The 19279-nt window shown below is 38.3% G+C and overlaps 1 protein-coding gene across 5 annotated transcripts in view; it reads left to right on the top strand.

Moving 5' to 3' along the window:
* Positions 1-10959: 10959 nt before the first annotated feature.
* The window catches only part of znrf2b (zinc and ring finger 2b), a 33433-nt gene continuing 25113 nt past the window's right edge, over positions 10960-19279 (top strand). For all 5 annotated transcript variants that reach the window (XM_028470576.1, XM_028470573.1, XM_028470575.1 and 2 more), the window contains exon 1: positions 10960-11807. In XM_028470576.1, the coding sequence (XP_028326377.1) occupies positions 11426-11807 (382 nt within the window). In that variant the 5' untranslated portion in view covers positions 10960-11425. The remainder of the gene's footprint in view (positions 11808-19279) is intronic.

The raw sequence follows: 19279 nt of genomic DNA, 5'->3' as shown, positions 1-19279 counted from the left end.
ACCGGCTTTTTTCACTGGTGGTGTATGTTTATGAGAGGAGAAAAGGGAGCACAGCTCCTTGCTTCAGCAGGCAGTGAAACTCACCGAGTTGGATGGGTCGCTGGTGAGTGAACGCAGTAATTGCCAATCAGGACACAATGCGTGTTTATACGCTGTAAAAAAATGCATCCAAAATTGCACTGAAGAAAAAAACAACCGAGGTGAACCTAGTTATAGAGGAGCACAGAGAGGAAAGGGAGAAACAAGAGGAAGAAAGCCATAGTTTGTTTATTTATAATATTTCTTTGATATGGGATTTGTCCAATTGTTAAGGCACAAAAAACATTTTCAGTTGCACTTTTAAAAAGAAAAGGAACTATTAGGCAGTTTTGCATAGTTTATGGTCGAGCCACAATTGAAATGAATAGGCTTCTGCTTCATTTGTGCTATTTCTTTATTTAAAAAAGAAAGTAGTACAGTATTTTTTTTCAAAGAAAAAAGAAACAATTCTCAATATTATGCATGCAAAAAGTCTAGGACGTACTAAGTTCAGCGGTATATGAGTCATGGACTACTTATGGAAAATTAGATTATTATTCCCCATCAAAATTGGGTGATATATCCTTAAATTTTTATATGAATCATAAACTAATTATGGAACTTTTTTTTTTCTCATGTCATCCTTTACTATGAAATCTGGATCCATACCTTCATGATATCTTCAGTTTATTACGGAAGATAATAATTATTACTGTAAAAGTATTGCAATTTTCATAGATCTGATTTGCAGTCTGACCCACAGTCTTTACCAGCAGCTCTTCAGAGCGGTGTCATTATGATTACCGTGAGTGTTAGCATATTCGCACACTAAAAAACAACGTGCGGCTGGTTTGACTGGGCAAATGTGAATCACGGCTGGCTTGATCGCAGTTCTGAAACTGGGCTGTTTGAGTGGGCGTATCTATGCACATGGACTCCACGCAACAGTTGATCCCTAGCGACTTTCTTTTGTTATCTACACACTTTTGTTATTGTTTTCAGCCAAAAAACTGCACATTACAGTAAGACACATGGATATTTAAGTGGTTATTGTGATTGTGAGTCAGAAAAACGATGTTTAGTGACAAGTATGCGCAGTGCAGGAACAGCAGCTTCAACAGTAAAAGCAGCTGTTTCAGCTGCTTCAAACACTTACCGGAGCTGCGACGTTGCTTTATTGTCATCATCTCACGTAGAGATTACAGGAATAGTCCATTCACGGTAATAGGTCACTCTTTTGTGCAGCCGCAGCGGTGGGATTCTCACAAACACAGGGTTGCCAGATTTGTGGTTCGTGTTTGGGCTGTTTTTATTGGAAGGGGCGGGTTCTAAGATGATCTGATCTGGCAACACTTTTACTTGTGACGTCACAAATGTTGAACATTTGAAACAGAGCAATATTCTCTGTGGTATAAGACTTACACAGACCACAAACTAACGGCTGGATGGTTTTATTTCAAACTTTGTGTGCTGGTGGACACTCAAGTTACCCCATATGTGATCAAAAAATTGGTTGGAGTCTTTTTTTTTCTCCTTTTTTTTATTTCAGCCAACACATTACGGTAAGAAAATGTAGAGTTTCTCTACTACAAAGCCATCTTTGAATCTGTAAACTTCAGGTAAAAAAAAAAAAAAAAAACAAACACTTGAGGGCTGCTGTGAGCAGTATATTTAAGATATTTCCTCACTCTAACATTAATGCTTGTGGGTGTTACACCTAGAAGCACCACCAGGGGGTCTTGTGGAATGGTCTGTTGGAAAACCACTTTCAATGCCTCAAATGCTTTTCTCCAGAATACACTCAACTTGGGGCATGTCTAGAATATGTGAGTGTGGTTAGCCACATGTGTCCAACACTTCCCCCAACAGGAACTAGGATAAGTTTGTGGAGTCTTTTTTGAAAGTCATTTTGGGTCAGTCTCTAAAGCAACAAAAAAAAAAAACCTTCATTTTACCTGGACTATTTCCAGACTGAGAAGTTCAGAGTGAGTAGGACCATCAAGAGTTAGTCACGGCTTCCTCTTAAACCAGTGGTTCCCAAACGGTGTGCTGTGGGATTTTGTGACAACCATACTGTTGCGGCGATCTGCCTGAGTGCTCAGAGCGCGGGGTGCGTTGTGACGTCATTTTTGGCAAGCGCACCTTGTCCTTACGCCCGTCAAGCATAAACCAGCTGGGTGGTGCTGGGTGTATGTGCCGCTCCAAGCACATGCCGGAGCGCACTCATACTGCTCCGTGGGTGCGCATGATTTTCCGCGGTGCACTTCAACAGGTGAGCGCAATCGCACTGATGAGAAAGTCACCCTATAAACGGCCTTTGGCTGTGCACAATGGAGCTGAGAACAGCAGAAACGTGCACTGCACAATACGCATGGGAAAAGGACTGACACTAAAGGGCTACTGGTGAACTCATCATTGTATAATTCATTTGCTGAGTTAATGAAGTTGTTTATGAGAAGAGGAAAATTGTTTAAAATTAACTTACGTATTTAAGGGCTAAAATAAGTTAGTATTTAAATAATAGCAATTTTCTATTTAACACAATTCAGAGTGAAAATATTAAATTCATCTATGAAAATAGTATAATATAAAATTATTTCTGTTGAGAAATTGTTAAATTAAAATTGAAATTGTAAGCTATAAATCTATAATTGATATAAACAAAGAAAATGGTTTCAGGTTATAAAAGTAGACCTAGTTTTCTGTTTGTTAATGCCTAATTTTACAGATTATTTACCTGCATTGATTTAATAAAACAAAGTTCAAAATATACTTTTACCAAATTAGATGTACTTAGCTGAAATTGTGTTTTTCTGTACTTACCTTGTTTGATGATAGAATTCTGAACTTATTTGCATTGTGTTTTGTGTTCAAAGGTTTTTTACCTTTATTGTCACTGGAAAGAATAGAAGTAAGAATGAGTGAAATCCTGAGTCTGGTCAAGTTCTTCCTTTTTCAAGTGTGTGAAGCCATGAAGTTATAAACACACTGACACATACATTATCATTGTAATATACAACTACACAAAAAATTATTACATTTTAATTTACTACTTTGCACTTATTTCATAATACAGAGACAAACTTTATACCTAAAAACAATTATTTAAAAAAAAAAAAAAAGAAAAGAAAATGCAATATTTCGCTGTTCCTGCAGTTTTGCAAGCAGGAATTATAAGACTGACAAAGGCCGTAGGACAACGTTAAAACAGAGAAACAGCAAGAAGGAAAATGGAGCACTTTATTGTACGGTCGCCCGTGATATTGTACATGATATGAGTGATAACACGTGTTATAAAGGCTATTTTGCACAATAGGTGTGCCTTCAGATTTTTACTTGTCCTTTGGTGTGCCTTGGGCACAAAAAGTTTGGGAACCACTGCAAACCATGATTTTGTGAGAGCTGCTGGAATGAGCTTTTATTTATCTCTGGTGAATTTGCATATTAGCTAAATATTTAGTTTCTCCCGTGACATTTAGATTTAACATAGACATATTTTCAAAAGAAAAGAAATATCACAAATTTCACAAATATTGCTGTAAATCTGGTCAAAAGTCACGTTTAAAAAAAATTCACAAGTTTTTTTTAAATGTGGTTTGTTGCTTAATGTTGCAAAAAGTTGCTGTTTATTTTAGTTACTTTTACTTTACATTTGGCACCCCATCGTACTAATCATAAGGTTTTCAATGCTTGTGCATTTTTACCAGTTTCAAGTGATTATGTGTGGAATTTGCCTATTCTGACCTCATTCTGTTTGTAGATACTGTGGATATACCTAGAGTCTGCATCCCAAACCATTGCAGAAGTGAGCATAACAGTGGTTCATGCCTAATGAGTCAGACCTACCACAACGCTCATCCATATATCAGTAGCTATGGGAAGGAATACAAAATACATGCAAAGGTAACCACTGTAATGCAAGTTACATTTAGATTATTACATGTATCTTATTCACTGGCTTTATCTTTAAAGGCCTGTACTATGAAACTGGATTTAGTCTTATCCCACTAACCTCCGGGATTCATTCTGTGTTTCCTGTACTACGACGCTGGTTAACTTCTTAAGGGGCTAAACCACCATGGTAACTTAGGCTAAACAGCTAACCTAGTTAGAGAAATATAGAAATAATAATGTATTAAACCATAACTACCCTATGATGAAAACAAGTTTTCGAATATGAGGTAAAGCTAATCCCTTACCAAATTACTCAAGTCTAAAGAACAGACAGCCTCCTACCCCCAGTGGCTCCACCAAGATGGTGGCCTCCACTTTAGGTCCGCCCTCCCTAAGAGGCCATTTTGGGTGACAACATTACCTGAGGTATGTTAATGGGAAGTCCGCAGGTGTTGCTCACAAGCCCCTTCTTGTTCAGTTTTACGCTGGTGATGGTTTACCGCATGGTGGACGCTGGACTGTGAATGGGTGACAGATGGCAGAAAAAAGTGAGTGAGGGGAGATGGAGGGTATAGGTGGTGGAAGTGGTGAAGCTGAATGGAATATCGTTAGGAGGAATAAATGCAGAAACAGAGTAAGTAATAAATCGGATGATACGATGGTGACGGGGGTGCAGATGTAGCAGGCAGTGGTGTAGTCTACGTGATATGCAGATATACACCGTATAACCACTACAGAAGCCCCAGAATTTCTGTACACCCACTACAAATTGCCCTGTGATACGTGACAGTGTAAATAAACCGAGCGCTCGCTAATTATCCCCCTGTTTTTTCTAAAGTGAACAGTAGCCAGCCACCACTGCCGTGTGTGCGTGCCGTCCTGGCCTTCCAGAGTTCCCACAGATTAGTGTGTTTTGATTGGGTGATTCTGGAAAGTGGATGGAGGGAGAAAAAAGAAAGCAAGCGACAAGCGGCACACACGAGACGCGAAGCATGCCTCATGGTAAGGGTGTGTGATCTGACGATATTAGATCGTGAAGGATTAAAACAATCTGCCAAATCACGGAGGTCATAGAACCGTCTGTAATTCATTTTATCCCTCGTGATGCCTTCTCTGTGTCATACTCTATGTCTGTGGCCCATACACACAAAAAACAAAGGTTTTTTTCTCTGCCATATCACACCATTTGCTAATCAGGCTCATATCAGCAGTACAGACACACCAAAGAATACATCAGAGCTCAATAAGCGCAGAAGGACGCTCTGTTAACACTCCCTCTCTCTCTCTTTTTCCCAGTGCACGGACACACAGAGTTTGTGCTGCTCTCTCTGTGTTAGTGGATGCCTGTCAGAGGCTCAGTGCAGTCCGTCTGTCTTCTGTTAAACTCCATCAGTTCTGAGTGTTGGAAGCACTGAGAGACGTTTTTAAAATTGTTTGAAAAGTAACTCGACATAAATGATCTTGTATCCCCTTTTTCCATTTAGGGCGATTATTTTAAGTAGGGGAATTGGTTTGTTTACTAGTAAATAACTTGAAAATAGTCTAAATCATCGGAGGGAAAAAATCGTGATCGTGATTTTTACAAAGAGAAAAATCTATTTTTTTCCATATTGCCCACCCCTACCTCATGGCAAAGTAAAGTGTTGATTTTTGGCACAGAAAATGAAATGAAAACAAGCCACACTTTTTGATTGCGTGTAATGTTTGACTTTTCTGTGGAGCCAATAAAGTCACGTGTGTTTGTGTGTGTGTGTGTGTGTGTGGATATGTAATAGAATTAGAAATGCTTATGCTACAGTATCTGTAATATTTCTTTCTAGACGTGAATTCCTGGCCATCCCTGTGGACCGAATGTCAGGTTAGGGAATTTAAAAACAAGCATCCTTGGTTTGAATGGAAGGACAGAAAGTTAGGTAAATACCAGTCAACACACAAAACTGCAGAACAATGAATCCTACCAGATGTGTTAATAATAGTGTAGCATATGTTTGTAGGTCAAGGAGGTCATTTAATATTTTAAACACCACTAATGATATCACTAATGAATTGATGTAGATGTTAAGAGCAATTCTAAGAATAGCTTCCAAAAATGTGATATTTAAGGTGTGGCTTTAAAAGTGCAAATAGTGTGATGTTACTTTGAAAAAAACTGTTATATAACTTTAACCATGTTTTAATGTACAATGGGGGGAAGGTCCAGTGAATGGGTAAAACACAGTATACCCACTAGAAAAATCAAGGCTACACCACTGGTAGCAGGTGAAAGGAGAGAGGAGTTAAATGTATTCGTTAAACGTATGCTATGCTAGAGGGAGCTTTGTTTAGTGACTGGAATCCTATAAAGCTAACCAAATCCATTAGTAAAGACAGAGGAGGGATAAGGAGCAGGAAGATATTGAGAAATCAATTACTGCTGATTGTATTAAAAGACAATAAAGGAAACCAATCAGGTTGAATAAAACAGATGGCAAGAGAGTCCAATGTACCCTGACTGGTATCAGAAAGCTGTTTAGGGGAAGTTAGGGGATTCTAGTCAGAGTATCTGATGATGATGTGAAAGAAAATATAAGAAATGCAAACATTAGTGAGGTCCAATGTCTGAAAGACCAGAGGAATTGGATTACTAGTGATAGTCTGTCGGTTTTGGTCACCTTTGAAAAAGTAAGACTCCCAGAAGGTATTTATTGGAGATATGTGCTATCATGTGAGACCATATTTTAACTAGCGAGCTGAGCATTCAACTTCTCCAAGATCAATTAAATTCTGTGTAAACATTCCAAAGAAGTCTCCTGCTTGCTTTTGAGATAATTCATCACATGAGTCAGAAATGACTGGCAGCCTTCCCAAAACAGCTGCCAATGTAATACAGACTTTGCAATAGGTCAGAAAGCTGCCAGCTCCAATCAACAGCAAGCCTACTACCATAATTCCAATCATGTAGATGTCCTCCAAGTCTTCCACGATAACAATCAACAGACACAATTCACCACTTGTTCCAAGAGTCGAGCGCAAACGTACCTCTCGGACAGGCGGGCTCACCATCTTTTGGTCAATTGAATTGAGAGACCAATTGATCATTTCTATTATTCCACATTGTTGTGGTGGGATCTGCTCTGTCTGTAGTGTGTCCTGTGTACATGACTGTGTGGTGTGGTGCTTTCATGGACTGTTGGACAGAGAAAGACAACACAGACCGGCGCTGCTCAAACCTTAAAAATGTCCAACTTTAGAGAGCTTTCAGTGTCACACAGTGGACTGTCTGACATCAAACAGCCTAAGGAGAACAACACTGTAGATATGAACAATCTGAGAAGTTCTTCATACATCCATAATTCCCTGAGGCTGATACAGTAGGCAACATCACGGTTGGATTGATTTAATAGACTACTTGATTTAATGTTTAGGATGTGGAGGTTTTAAAGTAGAATGAAAGATCATTTGTTAGTAGTAGTATTAGACAATATAAATAGACATATTATGTATGGGCTTTTAACAAACAAATCATACTGATAAGTTAACATTAAATAAATAAATACATGAATATTTTATTTTACATATGTATATTCCCTAGGTTAAAAATGCTTGTAGAGATTTCTGTATATTGTAGTGGTTCCCAAACCGGGGTACGTGTACCCCTTGGGATACTTGAACACCTTTCAGGAGGTACACAGTTTGTTTTTAACATTATTGATTTTTTTCTTTTTTTTTACACACGCACAGACTTTTTTCTCAACCATCAATAGGGCTGCAACTAACGGCTTTTTTAATAGTCGACGAGTCATTGATTATTGAAACGATTAATCGACTTATCAGATGACAAATCATACAATTATTTGCTCTGTAATGCTACAATCTTTCACATTTGGCTTGGGTCAAATTACGATAAATCAAACAAATAGATAAATAAAACAATTCCCAACTTAAGGTGTAAACAGATTCCTTACAAAAACAAATTAAATTGAGTACATAAACACTAGAATCTGCTTCAGTAATAACATTTACACATTAAAAAAAAGCTCCAATAGCTGCTGACTCAAAGAGCTCATGGGCTGATATTTTACTATTTTGTAAAAAAGCACATGAAAAGCGAAAATAAATGCAATAGTGTTTTTACTATTTAATGTCAACCTCTGCTGCTGAATTTATTTTATATCTGATAATGAGTTACATAAAGTTATGGTTGATAAATATCTCACTGATTTACTATAATTAAACCAGATCGAGCTTGATGATTTAATCATTAATATACTGAGAGCATTACTAATGGGATATTCTGGTGTAATAATCACATTATTTACATTACTGTCTATAGTTACATTACTGTCTAATGGGGCCAGCTTTGTTTGTGAACACGTAAAATATAATTAAAAATATTGCGTTTCACAAGTCGGGACGGATGAATAGAGATGATAGCTTCTATCCTTCCATAAAAGTGTTAAATTAGGCCATTAATAAATATGTGGCCCTGTGACAGTAAGATGTGGACATTTTTTCCAGTCTCTTCCTTTCATTAAGTGGTTAGCATTAGCTCTTAGCCCAGTCTTACGTGTCAGTGGGTTAGCTTAGCTTAGTTAGCGTTAGTCCTCTTTCCAGTTGATAAATGTTGCTGCAGGTTCCTCTGTCACCGTCATTGTGGGAACTTTTTGTGGATCTGACGGAGGAACTTAGACTTTTCACTTTGTTGGGTGGATGTCTGGTCTTAACCAAGTAACGGTGCGTGATGTATTGCTGCTCGTCACAGCTTCAGATAGACTGACAAGCAGAGCTACGTGTGTTACAGCGCTGAGCTCCCGGTAACAGCGACATATTCTTACCAGTGGGAATGTTTTTCACAATATATCTCCTTCTAATCACGTCCGTAGCGCTGTGATTAGAGGGATTAGAGTACAGATATATATAGACGGCGGGATGAGCCACATGTCCAGCTCCATCCACAGCTTGAAGAAAACGGTGATGACGTAACCTACAATTGTCAACAAATACATTTTTCTGTGACAAATTCTGATATCAATTTTTGTCGACAATGTTGACTAATCGTTGCACTCTTATCCATCAATAATAATTTGTGGCACAACTCTTTATAACACATCAAAAAGTTTTATAAAGCCACTTTTTTATATTTCAATATTTTTGTTCTGCCTCAATAATGTAAATAATTTAAATGAAAATACCTCAAGTTGAGGGCTTTTTCCAGCATTTTTTTTAGGTAAGATTAAAAAAGAGATTAATTTTATGAATTAACTACAAAGCATAATTAATTAATCACATTTCTTTTTTACTCTTGACAGCATTATTTTTAATTACAAAGCGCTGGGCTGACATGGAGAACAGGGAATTGTTGAGGGTGGCGGTAGTGCAACTTTAAGGGTGACAGCTTCCATTAAATGCTGTTAGAAGGAGAAGCTGTTGTATTGTTATAGACTATGGCTGCTTGGCTTATGGGTCTGCTGCAAAGGCTGAGCTAAAGAAGTTAGTAGCCTTATACTGCACTCAGGCTCTGCTCAGGAGCCATGAGAACCTCTCCAGTATGTGCCCTTCAGGTTGTGGTTGGCGAAATGCCTTTTGAACTGAGGCGATTACAGATGGCATTGACATACTATAACCAGTTGAAAGGGCATAAGGAAGATCATCCAACTAGGAATGTTCTCATACCAAATAACACAAAGTAAAAGAGAGTCTTTTGGTATAAGTGTTCAGGGGAAAGCAGAGAGACGTGGTGTGTTATGGTGTCTGCCACATCCACCATGGTTGCTACCAGTACCTGAAGTTGAATCATCTTGGTATGAAAAAAATAAGAAATATAAAGGAGGTAGTGGACAGCGTGCAATGAGACACGTAGATGAGTATTATGGTTATGTGCAAATCTTTACAGATGGTTCGAAGGACCCAGAATCAGGGAAAGTGGGTGTAGCGTGTCAGCCCAGAATATGATATAAAGTTTTTTGCAAAAGTGACTGATCATGTATCAGTGTACTCAGCGAAGCTGATAGAAATTATAATGGCATTGCAATGCGTAGACCAGATTAAACCACTATAAGTGGTAGTGTGCACAGATTCACTGTCAGCGTTAGAACATTTTGAATCAGGTAATGTAAATGAAAGGTATGATCTTGTAGGTGAAATACTGATTCTTCTTCAGTCTATCCAAAATATGAGGTCTCGTGTTAGATTTGTCTGGGTCCCAGCTCATGTGGGCCTAGGTGGGAATGAACCGGCAAATAAGTTTGCAAAACAGGCCGTAAGAGCAAACATAGTAACTATAAATTATAAAATTGCTAAATCAGAGGCCAAGTCGTTAATTTAGAAATATGTAGTAGCGCTTTTGTTGTTGGCTCACGCGTGCTGTGTCGAGTGGATGCGATTGTAACCAAAAAAAATAATGATGTCCGATCGGATATGCCAATCCATTCATGTAGAGATGAGCAGATGTAATGTCCAAAACCAGAATGATGTAGTTATTGCAGGGTATGAAATAGCAGTAAACTCCATTATGGCAGGATAAATGGGATGGCGGAACTGGGGGGAGGGTCTTTTATCGTGTGAGTCCCCAGGTTGGGATGATGCAGGAAAGAAGAAGCAATTTTCACAAAATTATGAATAGGACATACAGGATAAAATATAATGCTGCAGTTGATGGGAAAGCATGAATCTGGAGAGTGTGAGGTCTGTCATGAATTGGAAACGGTGGAGCACATTCTGATTAGATGCATGGCCTTTGATAGTGAAAAAAATAGTCTTAAAAAACAGGGTGCAGAACATGCAGGACACCTTCAGTTTGCAAGCCATCTTGACTAAGCCATCTGATCATAGAGTTATTAAATATTTGTTTGAGTATTTCAAGAGCGCTTTATATATAAATAGAATTTAGTTGATTTTAGTAGAGTTTTTTTTTATTTTAAATTTTTTTTTTTTTTTTTTTTTGTAGCTTGTAGCTACATTTTTTACTAAAACTTGTGAGCCATGCAGTTGATCGTTCACGAGGTATCAGGAGGGTGGCGGTAGTGAGCTATTGTTGTCTGCATCCGCCGTTAAACACTCAAAGAAGAAGCTGTTGTATTGTGAAAGTCTGCACAGGAAGTGGAGGTGTGAACATGTAGCTTGGTGGAGGTTCAGGGCAGCAGCCCAGCTGACAGCCGCCGCTCGGTGGACGCTGTGTAGGACTTCCTCCTCCATCCTTGTGTCCCGGGCTGTGGAGCGAAGCTCCGTCACGGTGCTCGGGAGTCATGGCGGGGCGGCCACTAACGGGAAGCCCGGCTGCTCCGCCGGAACGGGTCGGACGTAGAGAGGACTATGGTTACCTGCAGCAGGAGCACTGACGGAGCACGATGGTGGCGGATCACAAAGTTTCTCACACTCTTTCCTCTCTCGGCACAGATGGCCGCTTTGACTTGGCTGACATTTCTTTAATCTGGTGGATTCTAGCAGCGCAGGGTCTCATTGTGGATTCTATCCGCTAATCTAGCGTTGTGTCCCGCAGAGGTGACCGTTCACAGCCCGCTTAGTGGAGGTGAACATGGGGGCAAAGCAGAGTAGCCCGACCGCTAACCCCGCTGCTAACGGGCGGACCAGAGCCTACTCCGGGTCAGACCTGCCCTCCAACACAGCTGGAACCAACGGCAGGGCTACCGGGACAGCTGTTCGCTACCAGGGCTACGGGGGGTCCGGAGCCTCCACTTCCACACAGCAGTTCGGGGTTAGAGCCGGGTCAACCCGGAGCCCCGGGCCGAGACCCCAGTCTGGCATTGACATTCCGAACAGCGGCGGAGCCTCCAGCTCCCCCGAGTCCGGTGGCAGCAGCCCCGAGGCGGCGGCGGAGGCGGCGGACGGAAGTCAGGAGGGTCCCCGGCTGATGATCGGATCATTACCAGCACACCTCTCCCCTCACCTGTTCGGAGGTAAGAGAACCTAGCTGAATCTGGTCTGGGACATGGTCAACACGTGATTAAACAGCAGGAGTATCCAACTTATTTATTCTGGGTCGGTTCAGAAATCGCGCATTAACAGTTGATCCTGAGCAGAGACAGGCAGCTTTTATCACAGCAGGGCCACAAACATGTCATCATAATCTGATCTGAGGGTCCCATTATTAACATTCATGTCAACTAGGGCTGAGCAATATGGACCAGAACTCATATCTCGATATTTTTTTTTTCTCAAAATGGCGATATACGATATAAATCTTGATATTTTTGAATTCAAATAGTCTGACCAGAAAGACAATTATGCGTTAAATTTGCTATGCAAAATGTCACACAGGTACATTTATTAACAAACAGCTGCACAATATGATACACTTTTGGCTTTTTCTTCTTTGAAGGACAGCACGTGCGAGTGAGTTCTGTAGTGTGGCTTGGTTTGGGGAAGGTCTGGGTTAGGACACACTCTGAAATCATTCTGTGATTTTTATGCCGTATTTTAATACAAAGTTATATATATATATATATATTTGCAATATTGGAATTTGTCAATATTGCCAAAACAGAAAACTTGATACATCTTAAATCTTGATATATTGCCCAGTTTTTGTTCTCATTATTTTTATTCTCTAATTCTGTGTGCACTTTTAAAACATTGTCATTTATCTGTTTATTTATTATTAGCCTTTATTTAACCAGGATAACCATATTGAGATTAATAATCTGTTTTACAAGTGTGTCATGGCAGCAGAACATAAAACAAGTTACAGTGTCAAAATAACACTAAAATGTTCTTAAAACTAGTAAATATCACAGAAGACAAGTACATGAAATACTGTAAAAAGGACAGTCAGAGTAAGAGCTTATGAAAGATAAAACTATAAAAGCCACCTAGTGAAAAATGAATTCTCTAAAAGAAAAACATGGTGAAGTTTTTGTAACAAGGTGCAGTAAAAGGCCACGCTTATTGTTTTCTCGTTTTTTGGATGTCCATTTTTCATTGTCGTATTGTGCTTTTGGAGTTGTTGATGGTTTCTCGATACGATACCGATATTGGATCCTTGAGTATTGGCTGATGCTGATATTGATCCAATACGATATCGGCACAAATCAAACATACTTTTATGACCTACTTCATAATCTTGATCAAGTGATATTAGTCAATCAGAGAACAATAGTCAGCAACAGCAGGTAGAGTATGAGGAAAAAGTGATTATGAACAAACTGGTTACATTTTAACCTTAAACATAAAAATATTCTATTATTGGATAAAAAAAATTGAACACCCTTAAAAATAATTTTAAAGTCCAATGAAAATATTATATATATTTATATGCAGGCTGGTATAACTCAACAATATTTATGATTGCCCTTTCATATATTTTTCTTTCATTTTGTGTATTTTTTTTTGTCATAATGTGTGTGTTTTTTTTTTTTTTTTTTTTATATCATATTTTTACGTTTACCATGGGTGCACACAAATTTATACTAAGGGTTTTATATGGCAGATAGTTGCCCATATCTGATTTGGAGAATAAATGAATATAATTTAAGTACAGAAACAGCGCTATGTAACTATTAGAATAAAATATTTTATTATGGAAAATGAAATTTTTTTTTAAATCTTTATAAAGATAGTATATAGTAAAGTCTTTATAGTAAAACTAGACTTTTTAAAATTTATTGAAATTTGGCTCATTTAGGCTTTGTGTGATGCAAGATCGCAGTAGACTATTTAGTTTGTCAATTTGACTGACAGGGTCAATTTTTAATGTCTTAGCTTATTTTAATGAAAAGAAGAAAAAAAACAGTCATGCTGATATTCGGTAATAAAAGTGCTAAATTATGTTCAGTTTGTCCGTAATCCAAATTAAACATTGTAGTTCTCATTTCCACTCGGCATATGTGTTTGCTGAAATCATCATTTTGTCGCGTCACAGACTTTGTCACAACAATGGTCTATGACTACCATTGGAAATGGGTGTTGTGACGAGTTTGATGGATCTGTTATAATAAGGTCACTTTCAGCAGAAGTCTTCTTACAATGAGCTGCTATACAGTAACAAAGCATATTTAAGACTAGTTTGTGTAATTAAAATAATGATGATGCCATCTCACCTTGATAGGCAACTTGTCCGTGTTGGCTATCAGCGCTCTGGTGAAGGGTAACAGAGCCTCTTGGTGTGTCAACCCATATATGGTAATTCTCCAAAAAGCAGTCAAACAGCGCGACATTGAAATGCAAAATTTAACCTTAAAGGGGCAGTATTGTGAAAAATCCACATCATGGTTTTTCTACAGTGATATACATTCCTTTAGCCTCATTCAGAGGGCCAACATTGAAAAAGTTCTGATTCCTTCCTCCCTTCTTATTCCACATTTTGTAAAAAGTCAGCTCCAAACGGGCGAGTTGGATTTTTCCCGTGTTGTGATGTCACAGCACAGAAACTCCTCCTCCTTACAATCCTGGCTCCTCCTACCCTATAAGAATGTGAGGTCATCCCTCTCAAACTACGTCAGAGGTAAAACAAACACTGTGGTTTAATATAGAATATACTGTACATTATACTTTATTGTCATATATGTAAAGCATTTCACTCTTCCCTGAGGAGTGATGGGCAACCACAGTGAATCACCCAGAGAGCAGTTCCACTCTTAGTAGCTGTTATATCGCCTCGTATCGCCTTTGACATGATCTGATGTGTTTGTGACCCAGTGCGATGCAGCGGTTGGACAAAACAAATGGTTATCACCTTAAATCCACTATTACTGTGGTTAGGAACGAGAGGTGTCCCGATCCAATATTGATATTGGTCCGATATCAGCCAGATAAAGAATATCAGATTTTATCGGACTGCATCTAAAATCACTGACATCAGCTCCAGCACTTTTATCCATAGGTGACTGTGGTTCACACTCCAACAAAGTAACCTACTGTTGCTGACTATTGTTCTCTGTTTGAGTAACATCACTTGATCAAACCTTTTCTAACATTCCAAACTGTAATAAAAGTATGTATGATTCGTGCTGATATTGTATCGGATCAATATTGGTATCTGCCGATACGCAAGGCTGCAATATCGGTATCATATCAGAAGTGAAAAAGTTGTATTGGCACATCCCTATTAGGAACTCCGGTGAGTGTTTATAACAGATGACTGACTCCGCTGCTGTTCCTGCTGCTACGCAACTCTGGAAAACAGGCGAGTTTAGGAAAAAAAAGCTAAAATACTATGTTTTTGGGGTTCTTAGAACAAATGGAGATTAGTTGAAAAATAGCATAATACTGGACCTTTAAATTAAAATTGGGCTTTTTGTCTTTATTGGTCATATATATGAAATTTGTCCTCTGCATTTTAACCCATTCCTGAGGAGCAGTCAGCAGCCATTTTTGCGGCGCCTGGGGAGCAGTTTGTGGTCCTTAGGCCACCACTCCCCCTAAGACGGACGTTAACTCATTGACTGCCATTGACGTCTATAGATGTCATTTGGTTTACTAACGTTGACTGCCAAATGACGTCTAAAGACGTCAATTGTGTTTTTTGACTGGGGTTGCTAGGAGACAGGGTGACAGAGTTGTCCTGTGAATATCAGGCTTATACCATGATGTAGTGTCCAACTGGTGGCACGTAGGTGGCAGCAGCGCACCTTTGGATGAGAAATCAGCCATGATTAACACCATCGATGGGTAGGGACAAACCAGGGACGAGATAGAAAATGGCACTACGAGAAAAGAATGTAGACAAAATGATCTACAAACCGGGGCAAGTGGGTCAACTCAGCATGTCCGGGCGGAGGAGGAAGTGGTGTATGTGGGAACGGAAGGGGAGAGAGACTTGGAGGACGGCCAAAAAAACAGTAAGAAATCCATTAAATTCTGACCCTGAAAACAAAAAATTATCATTTTGACACCAAAAGCCCAGTTTCAGTGTTGTTTTTATTTTGTAGAAGGAAACCACTGTTGAGGTGTCACTAAAGCAAAATGAAAAAATTAGCTTCAAAGTCACTGACAGTATTTTTCAGAAAAAGGCTGTTTTCTCAGCTTTTTGTCAGAAACTGGTGATTTGTGTGAAACTTGCCTCTTTTCAACTGCTGAATACGGATGAACGAAACAAGCTAAAAACAAAAATAAAATTTCTGATGAAAGTAGAGACTCTAATCTTTCATAATCTGGTGTAATATAGTACAAAATATTCTTTGGGTCTTTAAAAATCAGTCAAAATGCTTAGTGAGGGGGGGTATCTTTTCTGAAAATAGCTGGCAGCCAATGAGTTAATATGGTCACTCACCACTTAGTGGTCAGGGATGTGAATTACAATTAGTCGAAATGATGGATGACCTTAATATTTTTCTGACAATTTAAAAAAAAAAAAAATCAACGATGGAGAATATTTGGTTCACACAACTGCTGGTATGGTTTTTTGGTTCAGGTTAGCACATTTTTGCATGATGTGTCACAGCAAAAATCATTAGAGATTATTTCTTTTGGCTTTACTGCATGAAGCTCTGGTAGAATACTGATAGCATGGATCTATCCTGTGCCTTACTGGGACTCCATCTTTCTGATCACACAGCGTTTCCATTCAGTGATCAATCAGTCATTGGCTCTACTGATGATTCAGAAGCATCTGCAGTAGGCCTGGGCAATATATCGAGTTCTTTCTTTTAAGCAATAGGGTAAATTATTCCATAGTCTAACAATATTAAAGTTTAAGAAATTTTTTTAATCGCATAAAAAAAGCGTAGAGATCCTCTAAAGTTCACTGAAGCAAAAAAAATCAATTGAATTTTTTATAAAATCAAAGTAAAAACAGAACTGTACAGTAGCAAAAATAAGCTTCACTTGCTTTGTAACCAATCAGTAGGGGCTGTAGGCGGGACACTGTTACACAAGAGTGGTGACTTCAGGCAGAGAGAAACTACTTTTTAACTGTTTTTATCATCTGAGAAATATCTCCAAAGTGAGGATATTGTTGTCAAAATTCGATCACGAAATGATCATCCACGCGTTCATCTCATCACGCATTGACTATTGTAATTTTGTTTTTACCTGTTTTAACAAGTCGACTCTAAACAGACTTCAGATTGTACAAAATGCTGCTGTTAGACTTTTGACCGGTGCACCCAGAACAGCCCACATTACTTCCATTCTATCCAGTCTTCATTGGCTTCCAGTCAAATTTTGTACTGAGTTTAAATTTTTAGTCCTGACTTTTCATGCATTGCATGGTCAGGCCCCTCAGTATATCACTGACTTGTTGTGCCCCTACACTTGAGGGCGCACTCTTTGGTGCTCAGGCCAGGGTCTCCTTATGATCGCAAAGACTCATTTTTAAACCCGGGGGTGAACTGGCGTTCTCTGCAATAGCCTGAACCAGTTCCTCCGTGGGCTTGACTCTGTGGACTCTCTTTTAAAAAGCATTTGAAGGCCGCGCTCTTCAGAAAAGCTTTTGGTTGAATTGATTTTTTCATTTTTATTATTCTTTTATGATGTTGCTCCTGTTGTTTTAAATTCACCTGTTTTATTATCTTTTTTGTGATGTTGCTCCTGTTGTTTTGAATTCACCTTTTTCGTTTTGTCTTTGAAGTGCTATATAAATACATTTACTTACTTACTGTATTAGAGACAAAGGAACATGTTTTATATTTAACTTATTTTATCTGCTATCGGTGGAAAAAACAACAGACACGGATTATCGTAAAAATGCCGATATTTTTAAACCAGCAAATTCCATATATTTTATTTTCTTAAAAACTTGTAGAAAACTGGTACATAGAAACTAATAAATAAAATGTGTCAAGACAAAAAATAAGTGCAAATGCTCAATAAAACCCAGAGCAGCTTTGAGTTTATCATTTTTAAAAACTTGTAGAAAGCTGGTACAAGATAACTAGTTAAATATGTTAACGATCATGAACACCTGGAGAATTTAGCACTCATTATAGATACAATTTGTAAGTAAAATGTTTTTTTAAAAAAAATGCAAATGCTCAATTAAACCCAGAGCAGCTTTGAGTTTAACATTTTTAAAAACTTGAACATATTAACCATAAAACGAAGGGACTTACCTAACAGAAAAAAGGTCAAACTACCAATATTTTTTACCTTTTACGTCGTGACGTCATCTTCAAAGGTCTTAAAAGTAACAAGCTAATTTTTTTACAGTAAGGAGTAGAAAGTACATATATTTCTTTTGAAAGGTATGAAGTAAAAGTAAAAAGTCACAAAAAAAATAAATACTCAAGTAAAGTACAGATACCAGAACAAACTACTTAAGTACAGTAATGAAGTATTTGTACTTTACTTGTCACCTCTCATTATTGGTCGGTCCTAAGTTCTGAGTGTTGGAAGCACTGAGACACGTTTGAGGTGCATGTATTTTTCTCCTGTAACACCACATACCCTTCCTGAACTGTCTTAAAGGGGCCACATACTGGATGGATTTGTGTTCTAAAAACTGCTTTCAGCAACTCAGACCTGCTCTGAAAGAAGCCACACTACAAAATGTATGCAAAGATAGGGAGAAAAGTCCAAAAGTGGCACACAATGTTAATATTGTGCTGATTATTTTTCTCCCTTTTCACCCCTGTTCTATGGTGTCATGCAGCGGAGCTTAGCTGCAGTGATGTTATTGGTTGTTTGAGTCATTCCTGGTTAGTTTAAAGCTACCTTGATGAGATAATCCAACTGCTTTAGCTAATCTCATGGGTTGAGAGCCTGCGTTAGAATAGTGCAGCAGATGCTTGTCTCTGTCACAGGTCACTGACGTGACGTCAGCTTGGGATCATTAAAGGCCTGATTATCTGATTGGAGCGATAGCTTTAGGTCCTGCTCACCTCAGATGACCATTGTGTGAGTAAGATGCAACCTCGCCTTTTATATACTGTAGATAGTTTTCTTTTATTTCCCTTTAATAGCATCGACTCAAAATTATGCCATTTACAGTATGTGCCCTGACTACAGATATGAGATAGGAGATAATGTAATCAAGACTTTTAAAAGAATATTGATCCAAAGCTATGAGGATTGACAATTTGTTGTGGTGATCTTTAATTAAAGTTGATAAATAAACCCTATTTTTTTTATATTACTTCAAGCTTTATTTACTGTTGTCCTAATATAAGCCTAACGTATAAAAAAAGAACAATTTATATTCGTCTGAAATTGTTTATTTTACAACAGTTAGTTCTGACCAAGTGCTCCCAGAACATCTCATGTCACCCCCATTCTTTCTACTCTGCACTAGCTTCTAGTCAAGTTTTGCATAGACTATAAAATCAATCAATCAATCTTTTATTTGTATAGCGCCAAATCATAACCAATGGTATCTCAAGACACTTTACAGTAGAGCAGTCTTAAGGACGGACTCTTCATTTTATGGATACACACATATGCATATATACGTATATACACATACATATGTATCCCACACCCAACATGAATTCATCAT

Source organism: Gouania willdenowi, chromosome 16 (genome assembly GCF_900634775.1).
Source record: "Gouania willdenowi chromosome 16, fGouWil2.1, whole genome shotgun sequence".
NCBI classification, from domain to species: domain Eukaryota; kingdom Metazoa; phylum Chordata; class Actinopteri; order Blenniiformes; family Gobiesocidae; genus Gouania; species Gouania willdenowi.
Note: the sequence above shows the minus strand (reverse complement) of the source record. Positions and strands in the feature narration are given on the sequence as shown.